The following is a 22,406-nucleotide window of genomic DNA, read 5'->3' as shown; positions in this document are numbered from 1 at the left end:
TCTTCAATACATGCTGAACACTAAATGAGAATGTACTGTGACTTTTAAGTTCTGACTAAGACTAACCAAATAAACTTATTTATAAAATATCTCACATCAGAAGACAAAACACTTCATTAAGTGACTCAAGGAAAGCACTGGCATGCAAGTCATTAGTTTCTACAAGGCTGATTTTTAAAACAATTTTACCTTGAATTTATGAGATATGAAAGACCATTTTACAATTGAAGGCAATATCAGAAAAGATGCTATTAAAATCTTATTCTGTTAGTATGAACAAGTCAGCCTCTATGACTCGTTTTTTCGAGATGAAGATGACATATAAGAAACTTTAAAAAACACTACAGTCCACCCCTGATGCTAGATGAGTTACATCTGCACACATTAGACTTTGTTAATTCATTCAATCCTAAAAGGTAGGTATTGTTATTTCCATTTTACTGTTGAGGAAAGTCAGGTAAGAGAGGTTATTTATTTGCAAAGGTCATACAACTAGCTTAGCAGTACCAAGAGCACAACCTAGACCAGTCTCTTCAACAGCAAAATGGAGGGTCTTGCCTTCTCAGAGAGATAGCACCATTAGCGGTATAGTGCTGGTAATAAGAAAACTTTTACTTTCTGAACATTTTCATATTTTTAATTGCCTCATTCTTCACATAAACTTGAAGATAATTAGGCTGTTATTAAGAGATGAACATCTTACCTGGCTTTGGTAGGAAAATTCTGACTAAGATCCTTCATCACCACCAAAGCCAACTCAATAGGAGCAGCCAAGATTCGTGCAGCAGTCTGGAAACTTAGATCTGAAACAATGCCAAATACAATTTAAAGTGTATTAACCCAATGCAAGAAGAAATGGGAGAAAATTACATATATTTTCACTACTTTCTTGGTAATTAAGAATGCTTTTGAACACTACCATTTCAGAGTGCACAAGATTTAATTTCCCATTAATCATTTTATAGGTCACGACAATGTTTATTGTTCCTTGCCATTCCTTGATCTACCTGCATAAAACACGAGGACATAGAATAACAAATTCAGCACAGGATAAATCCATCTCAAATCCTTTTCTTTTTTCTGAAGTTACAATATATCACCAAGTATAGCAAAACACTTTAGAAGTCAGGTTGGGGGAAGAAAAAAACTTCGTAGTTTTGGAGTAGAAAAAGAGGTATGTAACTTGCCATACCGACATGCTTAGAACATTCAATAGACAGAATGTTTAAGAAATGTATTCATACAGAAATGTAAAGACTAAGACAAACATGTTTCTAGGACTATAAGCTTGTGGATCTGGCCACATAGAGGAAGATTTAAGACTCATTTATGTACAATACTTCTGCACAGAACTATCTATCCACAAAGGACTTACTTCCTTTCTTTACTGATTAATCATAATCACTTTATCCTGAAAATCTGTGGTTCCTCAGAATCATGAGTACAAAGACAATAAAATTCAAATTCTACCTTTCTCTTAAAACCACAAAATTAAGTCAAAAAGTCAAGTCAGTGATTCCTCCACGTTTTTACTACCTTGCAATTGCCAAACTTTTAAAGGTGCCATTTCATTGGTGCTCTCCACAAGATGCTTTCTGAGTTCTTTCAGCTCTCCCGCCAGGTGAGGGTGCAGGTCTCTAAAAGACATACACAGTCAGTCCTTTTTCATGTGTCTTTTCTTTCTGAACACAAACATAAAGTTGGTACCACCTTGTCTTCAGGATTTTCACCTCCTACCAACAGGAAAATTCATACAATAAAGGAGGGAAATTAAAGTTTTGCTTCTCTTAAAAAATAATATGGAAAATTACTAAAATTAAAAACCATAAAATTTACAGATGAAAAAATGAGTCGCTCTAATAGTGGGTTCTCTGCGGGGAGGGGGGTAGAGCGCAATGGGACTGAGACTGGGGAACTGAGGGGACCTCAATTCTACCAGTAGTATATTACTCACCTTATCTCATTTCTTAAGTAAAAGAAGGTGTACCCTGGGGAAAACACTTGATAAATAGTACTTTGGAACAGAAAAGCAGGATGATAGTAACAATCAATTCTGGATGGTAAGAACATGAGTGTGTGTTATTTTAATCTCTACACTTTTCTGAATATTTTTAATTTCTCAAAATAAATCAGAAATACACTGCTGCCAGTCTCAAAAGAAATTTCTTTCCAATAAATCTTCATAAATCCTTCAATAAAGCTAGCCAAGATTATTAAATGTTGCTTAGCTTTACCTTGAAATATAGTACATTCTACTGAAAGCTAGTAAAGCAGATGATCAGAGGCAGATACACATCATTTAGATCTGACAGACAGCCGGTTGCAAGGGCAGTTCTGTTCTAAATGCTACAAACTGAGAAATTCTTAAATGTAACATGCAAAAAGGTTAAACAATTACTCAGATCCATCATCTTCCAACCAATCCATTTCTAACAAGTTACTACAATATTCTTCATTAAAAAAGCCCAATTATTTAGGATAACTGAAAAACTACTCTGTCCTAAAAAGAAACTGTCGACAACTTCCAACATACTACCTTGTACCATAAAAATGGATCATAATGCTATCAAAAAAATAAATAAATTATGAATATGAAAAGGGACTCTGGAAATCCAGGTCCAGTAACAATGAAACCTGATTAGATACTAATGACACCAAAAACCGAGGTCAAACACAAAGAATTATACACACTTAGGATGATCTCAACATGTCAACACTAACTCATTACAAACTCAAGTGATAGCATGATCAAGTTATTTGACTCAGCCAAATATAAAGATGTGATATATGAGACTAAGCCTTCGTATACTATTCTATATGATTCCTTTTCTAAAAGGCACACTCTAGCTGTCCTAACATTTTCAGATAAAACAAGCACAATTCAAGGTTCTGGACATTTACCAAGTCATAATGGAAATAAGTATATTTGAAAAATGATCTGAGAGGACTTTTAGCTATAAAATTCTATGATGCATTCATAAAATGTTTATGGAATTTTCTTCTGAAAAAAATCTTCCATCCTTTCACACAAAGCAAATTCTGATAAAACGTATTTCCATTGAAGTTGCAGAAAATCTATTTCACATTCTACTATACCTCGTCTGAGTTTTTTCAAACTATGTTTCGCACAAACAGCCACGACCTCTAACTCAAAATACATTTGATTTTTTTCACAAAAAAAAAATTGGGTGAAACAATTCAATTTCTCCTACTACACTAATCAAAAATGGTACATAACTTTATGCCATCAAAGGTAAGGCCCAGAAAAGGAAATCAATCTAAGTGATAGGCAGGCAATCATAGTATCATTTAAGAATAATGCAATTCAGGACAACTCAAAGTCATAAACTATATTATAAATTAAATGGCAATCTCTTCATGTCAGGTTACAAATATAAAATGCTGTTAGCAGAGTTTTAACCCAAATAGTAATAAACGAATACTTACAGTGAAAGGAAACTCAGAAATTTAGAGAATAAGGGTATTTGCTAAAAAAATATCTATACCTTAATTTTCCAAAAAGGAATCCTTGAACTTCATCAATAGGATCATTTTCACCAATCACTGTGGTGTTTACTTCAGTTCCTATAAAAGCACAGCAAGTTCAAACCTAATCACTCAGATTAAAAGTTATTAAACTCAAAAAATTTGAATGTAAAACGATTAGAAACACCTGAAAGTATAATGCTATTTAAAATGTTGAAATTCTTTTGTAGTAGTTCTGTAAATATACAAAATAAATGTTTTACCATTTCCTTTGTTCATGACTGAAAAATGTGGGTTATTTCTTTCATATGCTAAAAATTTCAAAATAATTTTAAATTATGAACAATGGTTCAAAATTCTGCAGAATATGCAAATAAGACAACTTGCTAGTAAATAAAATTATTGAAAACAGAATGATGTGGAACTAGGTTTTCTTCCATTTTCCCAAACTGATCATTTTTATTTAAAATGACCTAAAAAGGAAACTTAAAAGACCACACATAAAATTTGTGATTAAAATAAGGAATTCAAAATGACAACAGAAAATATCCACTGTAAACAGCTCCAGTACAGAAAATGAAAACCTAAAATTAATTGCTAATGGTTAGGAGAGTTTAAGATTTCACACTGGAGAACATATTAATGGCTATTTGTGAACTACGTTACAGCAGTAACAACAGCTACTACTTACTAAACTTTTTTGATGCAAAAACTGTGCTACATTATTTATACATCTTTTCTCCTCACAAATACTTGGAGAAGTTATATGTCACTTTCTGCACTTTACAAAGGAGAAAATTAGGATCTACAGTATTTGCTTAAGGCCCTCCAACTCAGATGTACCAGAACCAGGAATCAAACAGTGTCATCTTACTCCTAAATTCTTTTTCATTAGGGAAACAAATTCCCCTTTAACACGTATTTTAAAGAAAACACATTGGTCTTAATTTACAAATTCACCTTTCACCTGAGTATCATCCTTGGCCTTGTACTCAGTGCTCTTAATGGCCAATTCCACACCATAACCAGAGAGATAAACGGGCTCCTTCCTGGGATTCTGCAATTAGAGCAAGTATTCCACCATTACCACCGAAATCTGCACGTCTTCACATGTCACAGTGTACAGGCTGTGACAGTTAGTGTCACCTAGTCACCACCGAGGATTATACACCCAAAATGCACTTAAACTTCCATGGAAATCCTACACTCATTCAGATTTTTGTATCCTGCCACAAGCATGGTAACGGGAATTGCAAGGCTGAAGCAAAATCAGATGAAGGAGCAGGTAAAGGGAAAAGGTAACCAAACCATGTAAAGACATGGAAAAAGGAGGGGAAATGTCAAAGAACCTGACAGCATGGTTGAAAAATGCTAAGACGTCAAGCCCAGAAGTGATTTACTGGGATCAGTGTGTGCACAGCAGCACCCCCTGCTCAGCACAGAGTAGCTTTCAAGGGCCACAGCAGATGCCTAAAACTGAAAACAATGTATTTCTTGGGTTTTTTCCTATACATATCTATGATAAAATGTATAAATTAGGCCCAGTAAGAAATTATCGACAGTAATTAATAATAAAATAGACCAATTATAAAAATGTACTGTAGTTAAGTTATATGTCTATGTGCTCTCTCTCAAAATACTTGATTGTACATAATATTTTCAGACTACAGTTGACTCTGGGCACCTGGAACTGCAAAAGTGAAACCAAATATAAGGGGAAACTGGTATATATATACGTTTCTTATTTAATTTGCATGTCTTCAGGCAGGTATGGTTTATTTTTATAATTTGCCTCCTCAAGAGGATGGTCACTTGCAGACCTAGCTTTCTGACATTTATTTTCAATAAATCTTTCTTAGAGATAACTTTTCAAAAAATCTATCACTGCTGATCTAATAATTTAACAAAAGTACTTCCAGACACAGACCTTTGGACCGACTATGAGACACCCTTACAGTTGTAGAGAATACTCTTATTTTATTATTAATACTTTGATTTGTGTTTTCTTTATGGTGGTTCTTTGCTAGCTCCATCTGACTGTAGGAGCAACCCTCTTTCCTAAGCACAACCACGCTGTTTCTCTGGGATTGGTGGACATGTGCGAACATCAAATGAGGCTGGCAATTACTTTTTACTGTCTCAGGGTCAGTCACTTCCTAAGACTTCATATCTAATTATTTAAATTTGAGAGTGGAAAAATGCATGGCATACCTAATTCTTAGAACCAACTCCACAAACAAGGAAAGGTTTGTTAAACACTTAAAGTGTGGCTTGTTAGTCTTAGAACGATGACAGGACATCACCCATCCACCCCACCCATCTGGCTTAAAATACCTTTTCTTTTTACGGCCTTCAGAGTAACTTTTATTTTCACTCTCTCTCATGAGTTAAGGGTGTTTAAAATAAATAAAATAAAAATTTTACACTACTTGCACAGACTTAGCACACAGTATTTACTGAGTTTATTATGCACAGAAACTTTGAAAGGTAACAATCTTTACATATAAATATTTTAAATACTATTGTTACATAAGATTTTAAAAACTTAATTTTCAATCAATTCTATCTGATTTCACCTCTGTAGAAATCCTCCCCATCAAATGACAAGATTCTAGAAAAGAAAGTTTGGAAAGGAACTGAATTCAAGAATTAGTTCCATAGTATGACAACCATATTAAATCTAGACCAAATAAAAAATAATTTACAGGGCCTCCCCTGGTGGCGCAGCGGTTGAGCGCTGGGTTGCGAGGCTGCCCGCAGCCTCTGCAGCACCAGTTCGATCCCCAGCCACCAGCGAGGGTTCCACAAAAAAATAAATAAATAAATAAATAATTTACATGGTTCATTTTGAAATAGAAAATAAATTTTATTAAGTCATTTTTTAAAGTATAATTGATATATATTTCTTCAGAAAGATAAGCAGAGTAGCTTCTATGTGCAAATATCAAACTTGATAAAGTACCCCAAAAATGTAGTTTTAGTTATAAAATAAGCAATACTTACAGATACATAGTGTCTGAGTATGTAATTGATTTTGCCTGCATTGCTTTTTGATATAAGTTGGAGATGGAGATTATAAAATTCCTCATAGCCAATCTCAGAGTAGAAAATCACCACTGGGCTTTCAGGATCAGCAGAGGGATATCTGTGATCTCCTTTGAACAATAAAGGTTTGGGTCTGAAAATAAATATTAAAAGCTTAAAACGTGAAACTTACAAAAAATCTATAAACATTAAAATTGGCACAAAATGTAGCTATGATGATAAACAAGAATTATAAGCATCTTATTACAGGGTATCACAGTCTTATTTTCAGTTAATAGGAATTAAGGCAGGGTTGAGTCTTACTTGCTCATGATTAAAAAACAAAAGTATTCATATAAATAATGGCTACAAAATGTAGACTTTGATAATTGTTACCAATTCCAATGAGGATAAGGAGGCAGGGGGAAGATTAAAGAAAAGGGATATGTATCCAAATCTCACCGCTAGAACTTTAGTAAATTATTCTACCATTATCAATAGGATATAATTATCCTTTCATCTGAAAATATTACAAAAAATGCATAAAAACAGAGGGTTAGTTAAGCAGATAACTTGCCAATGATATTGTCTTCACCTCTGCCATTTCTACTACTGTGATCTTCCCACTAATGGATTTAACATTTTCATTTTCTCATAAATTTTAAAACTCTCTAAGAATGGCATCACGATGCTAGTAGATTTAATGCAAAGACTTCAGGACTTAAGAATTCCACTTATAATAAGCCATTCAGCAGAAGGTAAAAATACATGAATAAAGATGTTTATTCTATCCTTACTAGAATAGAGAAGAAGAAAAAAACTTTTGGAACATCTTTAAAAACCATCAGTAAAAAATTTTAAAAACGGGATATTCTTACATTATTATGCATATGATAACAATGAGGTACACCTACATGTATGAAATGCAAGGTACTCTGTATAAAAATAACCACAGGAAAAAAGTTTAAAAGGATCTGTACAAAGCCATTTAAAACAGTTATCACTGAGAAGAAACACCATTAATCTTTATAAAGTTCTGCATTATTATTGTAACAAATTAAACAAAGAACTTTATTTTAAGGGCCTCCCTGGGGTTAAGTCTCACTGCTATCACCACTACAGCCTGAGTTTGATCCCCAGCCAGGGAGCTAACCCACATGGCGCAGCAGACCACTCCTGTCTCACAGGCTGCTCCCCTCAGCAGTGTATTTCAGTAGATGTGCCTGATCTGCTCCCCACTCTGTCTCTGGTGAATCCTCTCACTCCCTGCACATTTGGCCCACACCCCAGCTCTTCTAGACAAAAATAAAAATAAATGAAAAAATTTTTAAATGCTTATAAAAAATAAAAGAACTTTATTTTAATCAATCGATCTTGTTCTCTTCAATGGAACACCATTTTACCAGGCAACTATCTCCCAATGTCCAGGCCTCACCTGGACGTGCACTGTAGTTTTCAGGTGTGAGCAAAGGGACTGCACAGATCATCTCACTAAAGAAGAATCCTTTTGCCCTAAAAAACCCTTAGTGTTTCTGAAATACAAAGCAGCACTAGGGAGATTATTGCCACCATTTTTAAAACATCACTACAGGAGCTATGAATAGGTGACTACTCAAGGCAGACAGCACAAGGGTACAGACTCTGTCCACAACAGGAGGCCTACCTTTAAGTAAAAAAGCAGGTTTGCTAATTACCACTTTGATATTCAAATTAACCTTGTGATTATGTCTTAAACACTCTCTTTTGTCTGGAACTAACATCCTGAGAGATTATCATCATCACTTCAGGCACTGGTTTTAGTACAAAGAGTATTATTTACTAAGCTGATGACAAAGCCTACGTGATTTCTCAGATACAGTCATTACTAAATAATAAAAACATCAAGTAATTTTATCACCTCCATTTTGAAATGAGAAAATAATTTGCCAAAATTCACAAAACTATTTTAAGTGGTGAAAATGAAATTCAAACCTAGTCAGTCATCCTACTCTAAACCATCATACTTACAGACTACATAAACCCATAGACTTTAATGAAGAACTAGAAAATATGTGACATGCATGTATACAAAGAAACACACAATTCACCTTTCGGATGCTGTCAGCAGGAGAGTCTCAAGGGTATCAAAATCACAAGTCTTCTTTCCATGGACTGAAAAAAATGAAGTACATCCTTCTGGTGGAGGTTCATCAGTGGCAATCTGTAATTTAAGATACAAGTCATTTTTTAAAATCATATCTAACCTAAGGCAAGATAAAGACATGAATATTCTAAATAGGTAATTAAATTTTTTTAAGATTTATTTATTTATTTGTTTGTTTGTTTATTTATTTATACAAGCACTGGGTACAGTCAGAAGCGCGAGAGGGTGAGAGAATTCACCAGAGCCAGAGCGGGGAGCAGAACAGGCAGACTGACGTAGTACACTTCTGAGGGGAGCAGCGGACTTGGCAGGAGAGGTCTGTCGCACCATGTGGGACCCTAGCCAGCGGCTGGGGATCAAACCAGCGCTGCAGAGGCTGCAGACAGCTTCGCAGCCCAGCGCTCAACCACTGCATCACTGGGGAGGACCAGTAATTAAATTATAACAAAACATCAGTCAATGAAAGATCCTTCAATAAACGCAAATATGTGAACACACTTTATGTGACAGGCAAGTAAGAGATTTCCAAGTCAGTGTTAGCTCATTCCATTCTTCCCACTATCACCCCATGAAGCAGGTGTTATTATTATGCCCAAAACAGAACTTTAAAATTCTATCTCAAAAGATATCACAAGATTGTCAGGGAATACAGAACGTACCTAGTAAAAAACTGAACTTACAAATGTCAGTTTTAGGTGCCAAAGAATAACTATTCCAATATTAAGTAAGTATAACATCAAATTAACATGACACACCTCACAGAAATAGGAAGAATGACACAGAATCTAAAAAAAAAAACTGTAAAAAGATTACAGATAGAAAGATAAATGACCTAAAGAGCACCACAGATATCCAAAGGAAAGACTGAATGAGTTTATGTTTAGATTGAAATGTATTACTTCAAGGCATAAGACAGAAGTCAATCAGCTACTTTAATGAGAGGCACATTAAGAAGCGTGAGCATAATAAGATGGGAAAGGAAAGAAAATAATAACAGGCACTCGTGCATGCCTTGGTGTTATTTATGTAATATATTATGTAATATATTAAAACATCCTTCTCTATAAATGCAATTCAAAGAATTAAGAAAAATCAGAAAGAAATGGTAAGACTACTATAAAAAATTGACATTAAATTTCTTCACTGCATTCTTCATTTTTTGCAAACTATTACAAAATAATTATCAAAAAAGAAATGAGTAATATAATAAACTCTTATGTACCCAAGACCGAGCTTCAATACTCATCAACTAACATCCACTTTATTTCCCCCACTTTTCTACCACTCTGTTGGGTCATTTTGATACAAATGCCAAATAACATTTCATCTCATTTGTGATGTTCCAGTATGTTACAATAAAAGAGATTTTTAAAAAACATAATGCCATTATTACATTCAAAAAATTAATAAAATTCGGTATAGCTGTAACTGGCAGCAATTTTTCAATCTTCCCACATTACCCCATAAAAACAGAGCAACTAGGGCCTCCCCGGTGGCGCAGCGGTTGAGCGCTGGGTTGCGAGGCTGCCCGCTGCCTCTGCGGCGCCGGTTTGATTCCCGGCTGCTCCCCGGCCACCGGAGGAGGGTCCCACATGGTGCGCAGACCTCTCCTGCCGCCCGCTGCTCCCCTCAGCAGTGTACTTCGGTCCTTCTGCCTGTTCTGCTCCCCGCTCTGGCTCTGGTGAATTCTCTCACCCCCCCGCGCTTCTGACTGTACCCAGTGCATGTACAAACAAAACAAACGAACAAACAAAAAAAAAAAAAACAAATAAATAAATAAAACATGCCTCTATTAAAAAAAAAAAAATCAAAAAAAAAAAAAAAAAAAAACAGAGCAACTAAATAAGTAAAAACAAAACCAATGGCCCACATTAATGACAAAACTAGCTGAAAGAAAAACACAAAGAGCATGATCAAAGACGATGAAGAAAGCAGAGGGAAACAGAGATTTTGATGATCCTGAATATAAGAAAACCCCAAAACAGCTCACAAGTTTCCACTATAGAGTATGGTGAGCCAGAGAGCTTTTGTTCAGCCGAAAATTTGGTGAGCACAGAAAGTCATGGTAAAGTTTAAAGGTGTTAGAGCAGTTTAGACACTCAACTCTCAAAATTCACAAACTTGGACTCCTAGGAATCTCAGAAAGAGTAATAAACTTTGAGTAGAACAAAGCTGTAGAGACAAATGAAAGAGATAGTCCAAATAAAAGCACAGGTCAGGAAATCTCAAAAAGCAAGTCACCATTTTTATAAGCCATATTATTTTAACAATATATAAAATCAACAGAAGAGGGAGTCATGCAAACCTCTAAAAAATAAGGAAAACTAACGTCACATTAAAATGAGCAAGAAAGTCTCAATGTCGAATCCCCTACGCAGCTATTGTAAGAAAAGGAGCAAAAGAACACCCTTTTCCTTACAAATGAGACAGCTGGGCAGCTAGAGAATCTGTTACACCTGCACTGTCTAATACAAAAGCCACATGCTGCAGGTAACTACTAAGGTCTTAAAATGTGGTTATTGCCACTGAGAGCTAACTTCTTTTCTTTCATTTAACTTTAAACAATTTACATTTAAATAACTGCACATGACTAATGGCTACCATACTGGATAGTCGGACGCAACGGAAAAATCGTCATAGAAATGAAGACTAAATTAGAAAGAGCACAAAAACAAAGAGAATAAATAACCACTTTGGACAAATGGAAAAGGAAATAAAGAAAGATTCAAGAGAAAGTGACAAACAACAAAGTTGGACAAAGAAAACTCAACAGATAATGATAGGAGTTCTTTAAATATAAAATGATTTGAAACACTGTAGTAAAGAATCACATAGTATAGTTGAGAATATTGACCCAGAACTAGCTATCTCATAGATAATGACTATCAAAATCAGTAAGCTATATTATGACTATAAAGAAAAAAATCTTCTGAGCCTCTAGACAAAAAAAGAGAGAGACTTTTAAGGGAAATAAAATTAGATTATCATCACACTTTTCTGCAGAACTTTATGCTTACAGAAAATGGTATAATGTTTAAGACAGAAAGAAAACATGAAACAAAGACTTTATATCCAAACCATTGTATAAATGTGCAAAAACTGAGAAAATATGTTTCCATGAGCCCTTCTTGAGTAAGCAAATGTCAGGTAGATCAAATGAGCAGAGATGTTTGGCAAAAGCACTGGTGGTGAGTATTAAAGACACTAATTATTTACAGGAAAAAAAACTAAATGAGGCCGAAAAGGAAACAGTATAATGTTAAAGTAGAATATAATCATTTTTTAAATAGGAGGAGGGAGAATGGGAATCACTAGGCCAAAAGTAGTATTTTTAACCTTTCAGTAAATGTAGTTGTAGCATATATGACTATTATGACTAAGGCTACTGCATACATAACATGGAAAAACAAATTTTTTTTTTACATTTTTTTTAACATTTACAAAGTATTTATCTGCCAAGTTATTAATATCCGGAACACAACAAAAATAAAAGCCTATTCAAAATAGGTAAAGGTCTTAAATAGACGTATCTCCAAAGAACATAGGCAGATGGCACATTAAAAGATGCTCCACATTAGGCAAATGATAATCAATACCAGGAGACACAAGTTACCACCCATTAGGGTGGCCATTGTTAAAAAAAGAAAGAAAAAGAAATAGAAAATAACAAATAATGGCAAATAATGTAGAGAAAGTGGAATCCTGGTGCATTATTGGTATGGATGTAAAATAGTACAGTCATTGCGGAAAACATTTTGGCAGTTCCTCAAAATGTTAAACACAGAATTACCATATGATCTATGAATTACATTCCTATGTGCATGGCCAAAAGAACTGAATTCAACCAGATATTTGTGACCCAAAGTTTCAAGGCAGCATTATTCAAAACAGCCAAAACACAAAATCCTGATACAACATGAACTGATCCTCAAAAATACTGTGTTATATGAAATAAGTCAGATACAAAAGAAACAAATCATCAGATAATTCCACCTATATGAGGTATCTAGAAAGGATAAATTTATTGATACTTGGGGATAAAGGGCAATGAAGAGTTATTATCAGATGGGTATAATTTCAGTTTTGCAAGATGAAAGTTCTCAAAAGGACATTAGTAGTGGTTATAGAATAATAAGAACACACTTAAAAACTGTATACTTAAAAATGGTTAACATGATAAATTTTTCTGAGGTATATTTTACCACAATAAAAAAAAGTTGAAACAAAAATTAAATGTTCAAAGTAAAAGGATGTTCATTCAGACACCTGGTAAACCAGGAAAGAATCAAGCATGTATTCTACCTTCCCTGTGTGACCAGTATGCCAAATACCACCAAATGAGATGTCCCTTTTTATACCATATTCCAGTGACAAGTGGAAAATAAAAAGACAGAATGACAGTCCCCACTCTGCAACCTCCAAAGAATTAATGGATTAATAAGCATACAGTAATAATGGTAGCTAAATCAAAAGAAAAAAACAGACATGAGGAGCTCCTCAAGAAGAATGGAACACTACCAACAGACTTGCCAAAGGGATGAAACACAATTCTGATAAAGCCTCGGGATCCAGTTGCCAATTTTAGGGAACAAATGAATAGGTGAATTATATTCTAAGTAAGTGAAGAACAAAATATTGTTTAAAAAAAATTATAGGGCAAAGTCTATTATTCAACAGAAAAAGGATGAAGGGAGAACTGGATAGGACTAAACTTTTACTGTGTGAGATGCACTCTTGGGGGAAAAAAATAATAAACACAGCAAGTGATTCTAACAGAAATGGGAAAAGTGGTTCCTTTGGAGAACAAGACATCTGTGATGGGGACAGGATACCTGGCAATATTCTATCACTTGAACTGGATGAAAGTTACAAGGATGTTCACCTTGTAATAATTCATTATACTGTGTACTTCTTGTGAGTGGTTTTCATAACCATTGTATAACAAGAAGTGGTTTTAAAATTAACAATTCTCCTATATAAACTATACATTCAGTATACATACATCTTATTCTTTTTTTTTTTTTTAACAACAGGAGTTTGTTCAACTCAAGATCCACACCTTGTATTCAGTTGACATATTTTAAGTCTGTTTTTATTTCTCTTTGTAACTTGTTGAAGAAGCCAAATCACTTTACTACCAAGTTTCTGGCATTCTGGATTTTCTTGACTCTGTCCCCATGATACTACTTCCCATTTCTCATCCCCTGTATTTCCTGTGAACGGCTCTTAAATCTAGAGGCTGTGATCAGAACTAGGGTCAACTTGTTTAGCGAGCTTAACCTCCTAGACTACGTTGTATAAATGAAATGTGGCAGTCCCTTTCTGGGGTGGTTTCTTTTCTGAAGCAAAAATCAATGCAAATTATATGTTTAACAATCTGTGACTTGGGGCCTCCCCAGTGGCGCAGCGCTTGAGCACTGGGTTGCGAAGCTGCCCACAGCCTCTGCAGCGCCGGTACATGGCGCGCAGATCTCTCCTGCCGCTATCTGCTCCCCTCAGCAGTGTACTTCGTCAGTCTGCCTGCTCTGCTCTCCGCTCTGACTCTGATGAATCCTCTAACCCTCCCATGCTTCTGACTGTACCCAGTGCTTGTATAAATAAATAAATCTTTGAAAAATAATAATAATCTGTGACTTGAAGATTTAACATCAGATTTACTTATTATCCTTAAATTATAGATCTTAGAAAACACCAGGGAGGAGAATTACAGCTCTATAACAAAAGGCCAAGAGAACTGTAATATATGTGATCATGTTTTACAACCCCTAAAAAATACAGTTATCTGTAAACAATGAATTCACCTGCTGGAAGGCTTGAATCGTAGCCGAGTAGGATCGAAGAGACAGAGAAAATTTCAACAAATTCTGCTGTAGAGGTGTCAGAAATTGAAATGCAGCATCCAATATTTCATGATAATAGGAATAATCAGTACCTGCCAAGAAAGAATATCAACCAATCATATATCACTAAAGGTATCCAAATAAGATAATTCATAAAGTGTAGAGTTATATATTACAAAGATATGATGGCGAAATTTTACCACTACGGTGTCCTGAACTACTACCAAATGCTTAGCTTAGAAGTCTTTCCAGTACACTGTGCAATTGGACTGTTCTCTCTTCTTCCCTTTGTCCAGTCTATTCACCCCCTCTGGACTGCTATATTTCCACTTACCTGGATGGATAACCCTACCTATTTTCTCAGGAAGAATTCCTTAGTGAGAGCACCTACTCAGGGAAGTCACCCCCAGTCCCTACCTCATGTCTCACTGGACTAAGCGCATCTCTTCTTGGTTCCCGTACTTCTTCGCTCACCTCTTTTGTTTATCACAGCCTTTACTAAATTCACTAGCTAACCCATCCCAAATAGTCTGCCCCCACAGGCAGAAGCCATGATTTATCTTCATATGCCAGTGCCTAGCACATTATTTACTCAAATAACACACAAAACTGAACAGTGTGATACAGCAGTACAAGATATTAAAGGATGTTGATAACTGTAGTTTGGGGAGAAGAATTTAAGCAAACAATTGGAGCAAATTGTTTGGGGGGTGGGGGAGGGTTATCTGGGGAAGTTCACGGGACACCAGCATGAAAAACTCCCAGAATACATTGTTAAATGAAAACCACAAGGTACACATGTATATAGTAAGGTATCTTTTTTACTGTAAGAATGAGAAATAAGAATGTGTAAGTATTTGTTGTTAAAAAAACACTGAAGACTAAACAAATTGATCTAAATGGTTATAAAATGTGGGGGAGAAAAAGAAGGAATAGGGATAGGACGGGAACAAGATTTTATAGTCACTTCTATAGCTTTGACTATTAAATCACCTATTATCTATTGCAAAAAACAATTTAAGAAACATGTTACTATTTTAAAAAGAAAAATATAAAAGGCTCACTACTTCATTAGCATATTGTAAATAGAAAAAACACCAGAAAGAAATACCTCAAAATGTTGCCAGTGAGTATCTTTGGGTAGTGGCACTATGAATAATACTTCAAAGAAAATATTTAACATATTTTTATGATCACTTCCAAGAATTCATACTCCTGTAACTTTAACCACTTATAGTGAAGAAATCTCATTTTAAATGTCAGAGTTCAAATTACACTATAAACCCACTTTCACCAACTTGCTTCACAAAATTACATACTAAAAGTAAAATGAATTTTTGATAGCTGAAACAGTTCTAGTCAACTCTAACTTACATAGGTAAAACTGTCAGATGCTTGTTCAAGCCTTTACGTATTTATATTGCCAAAAAAAAAAAAATTCAGATTTAACTTTTAAAATATGCATTGTTACTAAAAATCAAAGCTAAAAATCCATTCAGTTAGATACTACTTTAAAATTTTCACATATTTCCTCTGCAACAAAGACTTTTACCTGTTGGTATAACAGTCAAGCTTTTAGTTACTCATGTATTAGCATCTTTGACTACTAATGTTTTTACTCTATATAGCTTATATTGAATGAGAAATTGGTCATGAGACTAAATTTCATAAACTGTAAGCAAGTGATAAGAGTTTACACTGTCATTAATTTGACACCCTGACACTCAAGGTGTGCGTGGATGGCAGGCATAATAATGGAAAACATTTTGGATGGCACTTACTTAATGATAGCAAACTTAACAGATAATAGATCAATTGTGCAATTAGTTAACAAAAAAAGAGTGAATTAAATCACATGGCTATTAAATTAATATTAAATGATTGTAAATGAATTTGACTTCCACATAATATTCACATGGCAATTTAATAAAAGAAGACAAAAGAACAAAGAGGGGGAGAGGAATCAAGGTAGTGGTTATAGCCAAAGTAACATATTGCTTCAAAAATAATTATTAGTTTGTGTTGGTGCAGCTGGAAACGATCACAATTCTAGTCATTAAAGATAAAAATGTTTTCCATTAACTTCCATGCCATACATACTGTGAAAAAAACAATGTTTTTCTCATATTTTCCCCGATACCAAAGTCAAAGAAGCATTTGCTTCAATTTTACCGTGATGATATGATGATCCAATATTTTGACTGGCTTCTACAAAATTCCAAAATTTCTCTTGACTGTCTTCTGCTAAAAACTCACTGAGAGAAAAGGGGGAAATATCAGAAATGAAACAACTTAATAAAATTTTCTAATATAAGCTATATCACTAAAGAGAGTAAAAATGTTTTTAGGTTTCCAAATGTCCAAAGTTTGACTTTTAATTTATGATATATATACTATACACAAAAATGTATAATATATATATCTTTTAATATAAGCACGTCTTACTAGCTTACTACTAATTAGTTTAGTAGCATATATTCACTTAATAGCTTAATACATATCCTTACGAAACCTAAATTAAAAAAATGCTCTAACAGGAAAGTCCCAATATAAAGACCACTTATGAACCCCATCTGTGACAATGCTAGCCGTTGTGGAAGCAGAACTGGGAACTGATAATCTAGTACTCGTCCTGCTCATTTATTTTCTTAAATACCTTAGAAAGAACAAAAATTATACTTTGCCTAAAGTTCTCCCGAGAAAAAACATGAACCCTAGAAAATTTTCTAGGAGACTAACAGTTGTAATCTTTTAACATCTATAAATGCACATTTTCTTTTAAAGATTTACTTATTTATATAAGAACCGGAGTATAGGTAAGATGTGCGGTAGGGTGAGAGGATTCAGCAAAGACAGAGTGGGGAACAGAACAGGCAGACCAACCGAAATACACTGCTGAGGGGAGCAGCAGGCAAGACAGGAGAGGTCTGCAGCGCCATGTGGGCATCTCTGCAGCCCGCAGGGATCGAACCAGCACCACAGAGGCTACGGACAGCTTCACAGCATTGCGCTCAACTGCCTGTGCCACCAGGGAGGCCCTATAAAAGCACATTTTCAAGATCACCAAATTTTAATTGAAAGTTAGCGATGATCTAATAAAATCATGTCTTTTTTTACTACTCACCTAAAATAATAGCCATTCTAAATTTGCCTTCATTAGCGAGGCTAAGATCCCTACAGAAAATGCACGTACTAATTGAATGACTCATGTATCATTATCTTCTGCTCTGAATCACAATATTAAAGCAGTGGTGATATTTCTCTGTCTTAAAGCAAACTACGGATCTGGATCTCAGCTTACCTAGCCAAAGGAAGACTCCCATTACTTGTTAACACTGGGATGTACAACTCTCACTCTACTCCACAACTAGACACAGAAATATGGAAAAAATAAGAAACACTTCCTGGTAATGCACAGGTCTCTAAAAATAGATTTCTGAAATTACCCATTATCATTAGTGTTAAAACTTATTATTGCCTCGAGTGCAGCATTCTTCTAGGCTTTCTGCAGTAACTGAGAGACACCACAGCTTTACAATAGCTTAGAATCTAAGAAAACAGGTATTAAGGCTAGACTAAGATCATGCTAAACAGATTAAGACTAAATTCATAAAGATGCATTCAGAAGATGAGCTAGCAGAAAGGGAGAAGAATAATATACTCATCAACTGCAGTGGTAAGAACAAGGATTCACTGAAGGTAAGACCCTCCTGTAAAGACCTTAAGCAAATAAATATACGCTTTTCAGATAATTACAGAAAACTATTTGAAACATATTTTTTCATCTGCATAACATATTTGTTCACTGCATAAGTGAAACATTTTTTCACTGCATAAGTCATATAACATTTAAGTCTTAAGTCTTAAGATCCACTGAACTAATCTAGGAACGATAAACACAATACACAGTACCATTAAAAGAACACTGGGAGCCGAGGAGGGCACTGGACTTTGGTGGAGAATTACTGGGTTCTTTGCTGATGGGTTTGTTGTGGTGACACACATCTGAAGAGGTGTGAACCTATACCCCTAAATCATAAAGTGGTATAAACCAACATTACTTCAATAAAAGATCATTTTTAAAAAAGAACACTGCCATTTCTTTACTGTAGACTTAAGTTTATTCACTTTTTGTCCTAAGTTGTATTCTGCCTCTTATACCTACTCCACTGAATAAAAAGTTCAACAGACTTACAAACGAACTATGTCACCTGGGATTTGCTTTAATACATTCAGCAGAGAAAGGGAGGAGGGTGGTAGGGGTGATGGTTATTCAACTTGAGTTTGCAATTTTTAAAACTCGTCAACAAGTGGAAGGAGAGCCCATTATACCATTCTCTCCATTCATAAGCACTTTGAAATGTCAAAAAGTTTTTATCTATGGCAAAAGAAAAGAAAAACTATTAACAACCTGAGTGTATATCAGGTAGCATAAATCAAGTATGTATAAACAATTAGCAAAAAAAAAAGTGAACCTGTTTTCCTAGATTTCCAAAGTTATTGTGGGAAATCAGAATTGGTCTTCCTTCAGCACAGAACTAAGAGGAGAATAGCAATGACTCTTTAAGGAGGGTCTACCACATGACAGGTGCTATGCTCAATATATTCACTTATGTCCTTAAATCCTCACAGTCACTCTGAGTTACAATCAGTTTTTGAATTAAAAAATTGGTTTTAGAGAAATTAATTTTTATGGGCAGAAGTGAGTAAATGAAAAATCTGAAGCATAAGCTCACATCTGTTTGTATCTGTACATGTGCATTCTTGGGCCATGTAATATCTAGTGCTCAAAAAGTTATTATTGGTTCCAATTTTAACAATAGGACTTAATTTACACAATATTTCTGTTAAAAATTATAGCCACTCACAACATATTCAGAGTTGTACTTCAATTAAATATAGTTCATGGATAACCACAAAGCTACAACACCTTCATTAGCATCATGTCCAAACTAAAAACAAGTATTTTTAGTTCCTAAGGGCTAGATGCAAGGAAGGCAGAAGGTATGTAGCAGCTGCATGCCTCGATGTGTGGAGAAAGACGGACCCCTACTCTCACCCAGTGCTGCCATCCACCATCATGACCTGCATGGGTTGGGAGGGATAACTGGAGGCCTCCCCAGCTCTGGAGGTAAATGTGGAGTGGTTTCCACAAGCCCAGCTTGTTTTTGAGTTGTCTACCTGTCCATAACCTTGCAAATTTTCTGCAAATAGTCATAGAAGAGAACTAAAAAATATGATCTAAAACTGTAACAACCTGGGGATATCATGAAAAGGGATGATGTTTGTGATGGGGAAGCTGCTGAAGAAAACAGTATACAATACTCTATGGAGATGAAAGAAACTGAAAAAAAAAAACTGATGATGGTGGACAATCCTAGCATAGTGTCTCAAAAGTCCATACTGATAGGCCATAATAGTCTTTTAAGACAATGTACAAAAAAAACAAAAAATTAGTGTGAGTGTAATGGAATGAAATTCACTTAAGAATGTTAAACAGAGTATCCTAAGTCACTGGTCATTGTTAACTGTACAAAACTGTTTAAAAGTGACAGTATCAACATGAATGGCGCTGGAAGGGATCATGCTCAGCGAAATAAGCCAGAAAGAAAAAGAAAAATACCGGATGGTCTCACTCATAGCAGGAATCTAGAAAACTTAAATAAGGGAACAGGAAAATGAATAACTATAAGAAAGTGAAAATCAAAATCAACAAAAAACTATGAACCAGAGACTCTCTCTAGGGGGTGGGGGGTGGGGAGGGGAGGGATTGGGGTCAAAATAAGGGGATTGCAATTGTATGGGGAATATAAAAATAAAATTTATTTTAAAAAAAAATAAACACACACACACACAAAAAGTGACAGTACCAGTATATCTCCATGACTTAGATTTACACCACACGAAACATCATAAATAAGATTAGCAAACAGGAAAAGAGAGCTGACTTATCAGAGTCCTGGCTTAGACAATCCAACATCTCAAATGCCCTTCGGTCAGTACACCTTGAGAACTACCCTAAATCTATAAAGTTCTAACATCTGAGGAACGGCAATCTATTTATCAACTTTATTATTATAACATGACCATGAAATACATGCATTGGGTTTCTTCTGTTTGTTTTTGCCATTTTGTCACTGAGACAAGGGAGGGAGGGACAGAGATGTGGAAGAAACAGAACAGAAAGAAAGTCTGTTCAGCAAAATGTCTGTGGGATCCTCAACAGGTCAAGACCAGCTCCCAAGTGTTCCACTCTCCCACTGGGCCTCTTATCAACACCAAATGAGGCTGTTCCTTAGGAGATGCAACTATTCATATACATAAGCAATGTAACAAAACTCTTCATTCACAGTTCTCTAGGAAGTAAAGGGTAGATATTAGAAGATGAAATTTTAAGTTGAAGATAACAAAGGTAAACTACAACATTAATGAAATAGTGTGACAGTTCAAATGCCTAACACTATCAAATACTTGCTATTTAACCTACAAAAATGTATGCTTTACAAAGTCTCTCTGTAAGTCCTAACTATATTTGAGATACAAAAATAAGCTCCCATCTACAAACATTCAAACACTGACTAAAAGTACTTGGTTATATTTATATTTTGAACACTAACTCAAGAGTACATTTGGAATACAAAATTTCCCAAGAAACCATCGACTAGATTGTATTTTATGGATTTTAAGACACTGTTGGTTTTAATACATATCGTCGTTTTATGAAACACTAAGAATGAAAAATACTCCCAATTTCAATTGTAAGATAACATCTGAGTTTGATTAACATGCATGCTGATTCTGGATATGTTCAACTGCAGAACATGGACACCTCAAAGCAGATAACATCTGGCCATTTCCTCAGCTTCCTCCCTATACTGTCCTCTCTTCGGGTCTTCCTCCAAGTTCTTAGGAGGAGATAACCTCTTTTGTCTACCTTGCCAAATTCTCTTCCTTTTATGAAACACCTCGTAAAACCTTCAAAGAGTAGAAAATGTCCCTTAAATTCAACTTCTATTTTTACCACTTTTATACTTTTCCTGGAAGACAGCATAATATTTTAAACATAAATGTATTAAATTTAAATTTAATACATCCGTCTAAAGAAGTTCCTATGTATCTCTGTGACTCAAAGGCCTAGGAGCCTTTGAACAGCACACAGAGCACAGTGCACACTGAAAGAGGCTCTTATTAAATGGATTCGATGATGATAATTCCCCTCCCTAAAAAGCTTCTGAATATTCACAAAGCCTATGTCTTTGGTTCAAACATGTGAAAGAGAAAAATGTCTTCTTACCTGGCTTCCAATAACAATGGAGTGGAAAACCATTTTGATGTGAGAGAGGTTGTAATGGCTTTTGAATCTGCCTTTACTGAGGAAAGCAGCCACAGTCCAATGAATATAATCAGAAGTCCCATTTTAAAGCAAATCCCTAAAAAGGAAAAAAAAAAAATTTTTGCCATAGAAATGTTTAAACCTGAATCTTAAGACTTAAGAGACATAAAGTAACACAAACATTACAGAAAAGAAATGTTTCCTAAATATAACACACCTAACATCTAGATAGTGTAATAGACATTTGCTGAGTGACTGAAATATCACTAAAGGTGCTATGAAAGTTACCAATATCCTGCTTGATATTAATACACAGTATCTCTAAAGAACAATGGTTAAATAAAAAATAAAATAGAAAAGTTACTTTTAGAAGTCTTTAAGTTCAGGTACCGACAGTTTCTTTGAAAATAAAACAAACAAACAAAAATTAATATGAACTTCACATTTAGAAATAGGTATTTTAAAAATCATTTGTAAAGACTGGAGCAAAGCAAACTAGACCATTAACAATGGATCCTGGCTTGGTGGGGGGAAGAGGAAGCAGAAGACATGGTTCCTTTTCAGAATCTAGCAAAAGTTA

The 22,406-nt window shown here is 34.9% G+C and overlaps 1 protein-coding gene across 1 annotated transcript in view; it reads right to left on the bottom strand.

Moving 5' to 3' along the window:
- The window catches only part of UGGT1 (UDP-glucose glycoprotein glucosyltransferase 1), a gene marked incomplete at its 3' end in the record, with an annotated part of 110,086 nt that extends 88,073 nt beyond the window's left edge, over nucleotides 1–22,013 (bottom strand). The window contains exons 1-9 of the mRNA XM_084253196.1: nucleotides 21,788–22,013; nucleotides 16,666–16,748; nucleotides 14,455–14,585; nucleotides 8,598–8,710; nucleotides 6,490–6,664; nucleotides 4,447–4,543; nucleotides 3,507–3,585; nucleotides 1,537–1,637; nucleotides 704–803 (exon numbers count right to left, since the gene is read on the bottom strand). Of these exons, the coding sequence (XP_084109322.1) occupies nucleotides 704–803; nucleotides 1,537–1,637; nucleotides 3,507–3,585; nucleotides 4,447–4,543; nucleotides 6,490–6,664; nucleotides 8,598–8,710; nucleotides 14,455–14,585; nucleotides 16,666–16,748; nucleotides 21,788–21,954 (1,046 nt within the window). The 5' untranslated portion in view covers nucleotides 21,955–22,013. The remainder of the gene's footprint in view (nucleotides 1–703; nucleotides 804–1,536; nucleotides 1,638–3,506; nucleotides 3,586–4,446; nucleotides 4,544–6,489; nucleotides 6,665–8,597; nucleotides 8,711–14,454; nucleotides 14,586–16,665; nucleotides 16,749–21,787) is intronic.
- Between the last annotated feature and the right edge of the window lie 393 nt (nucleotides 22,014–22,406).

This window comes from Talpa europaea (genome assembly GCF_964194135.1).
Source record: "Talpa europaea genome assembly, chromosome: 1".
Classification (NCBI taxonomy): domain Eukaryota; kingdom Metazoa; phylum Chordata; class Mammalia; order Eulipotyphla; family Talpidae; genus Talpa; species Talpa europaea.
Note: the sequence above shows the minus strand (reverse complement) of the source record. Positions and strands in the feature narration are given on the sequence as shown.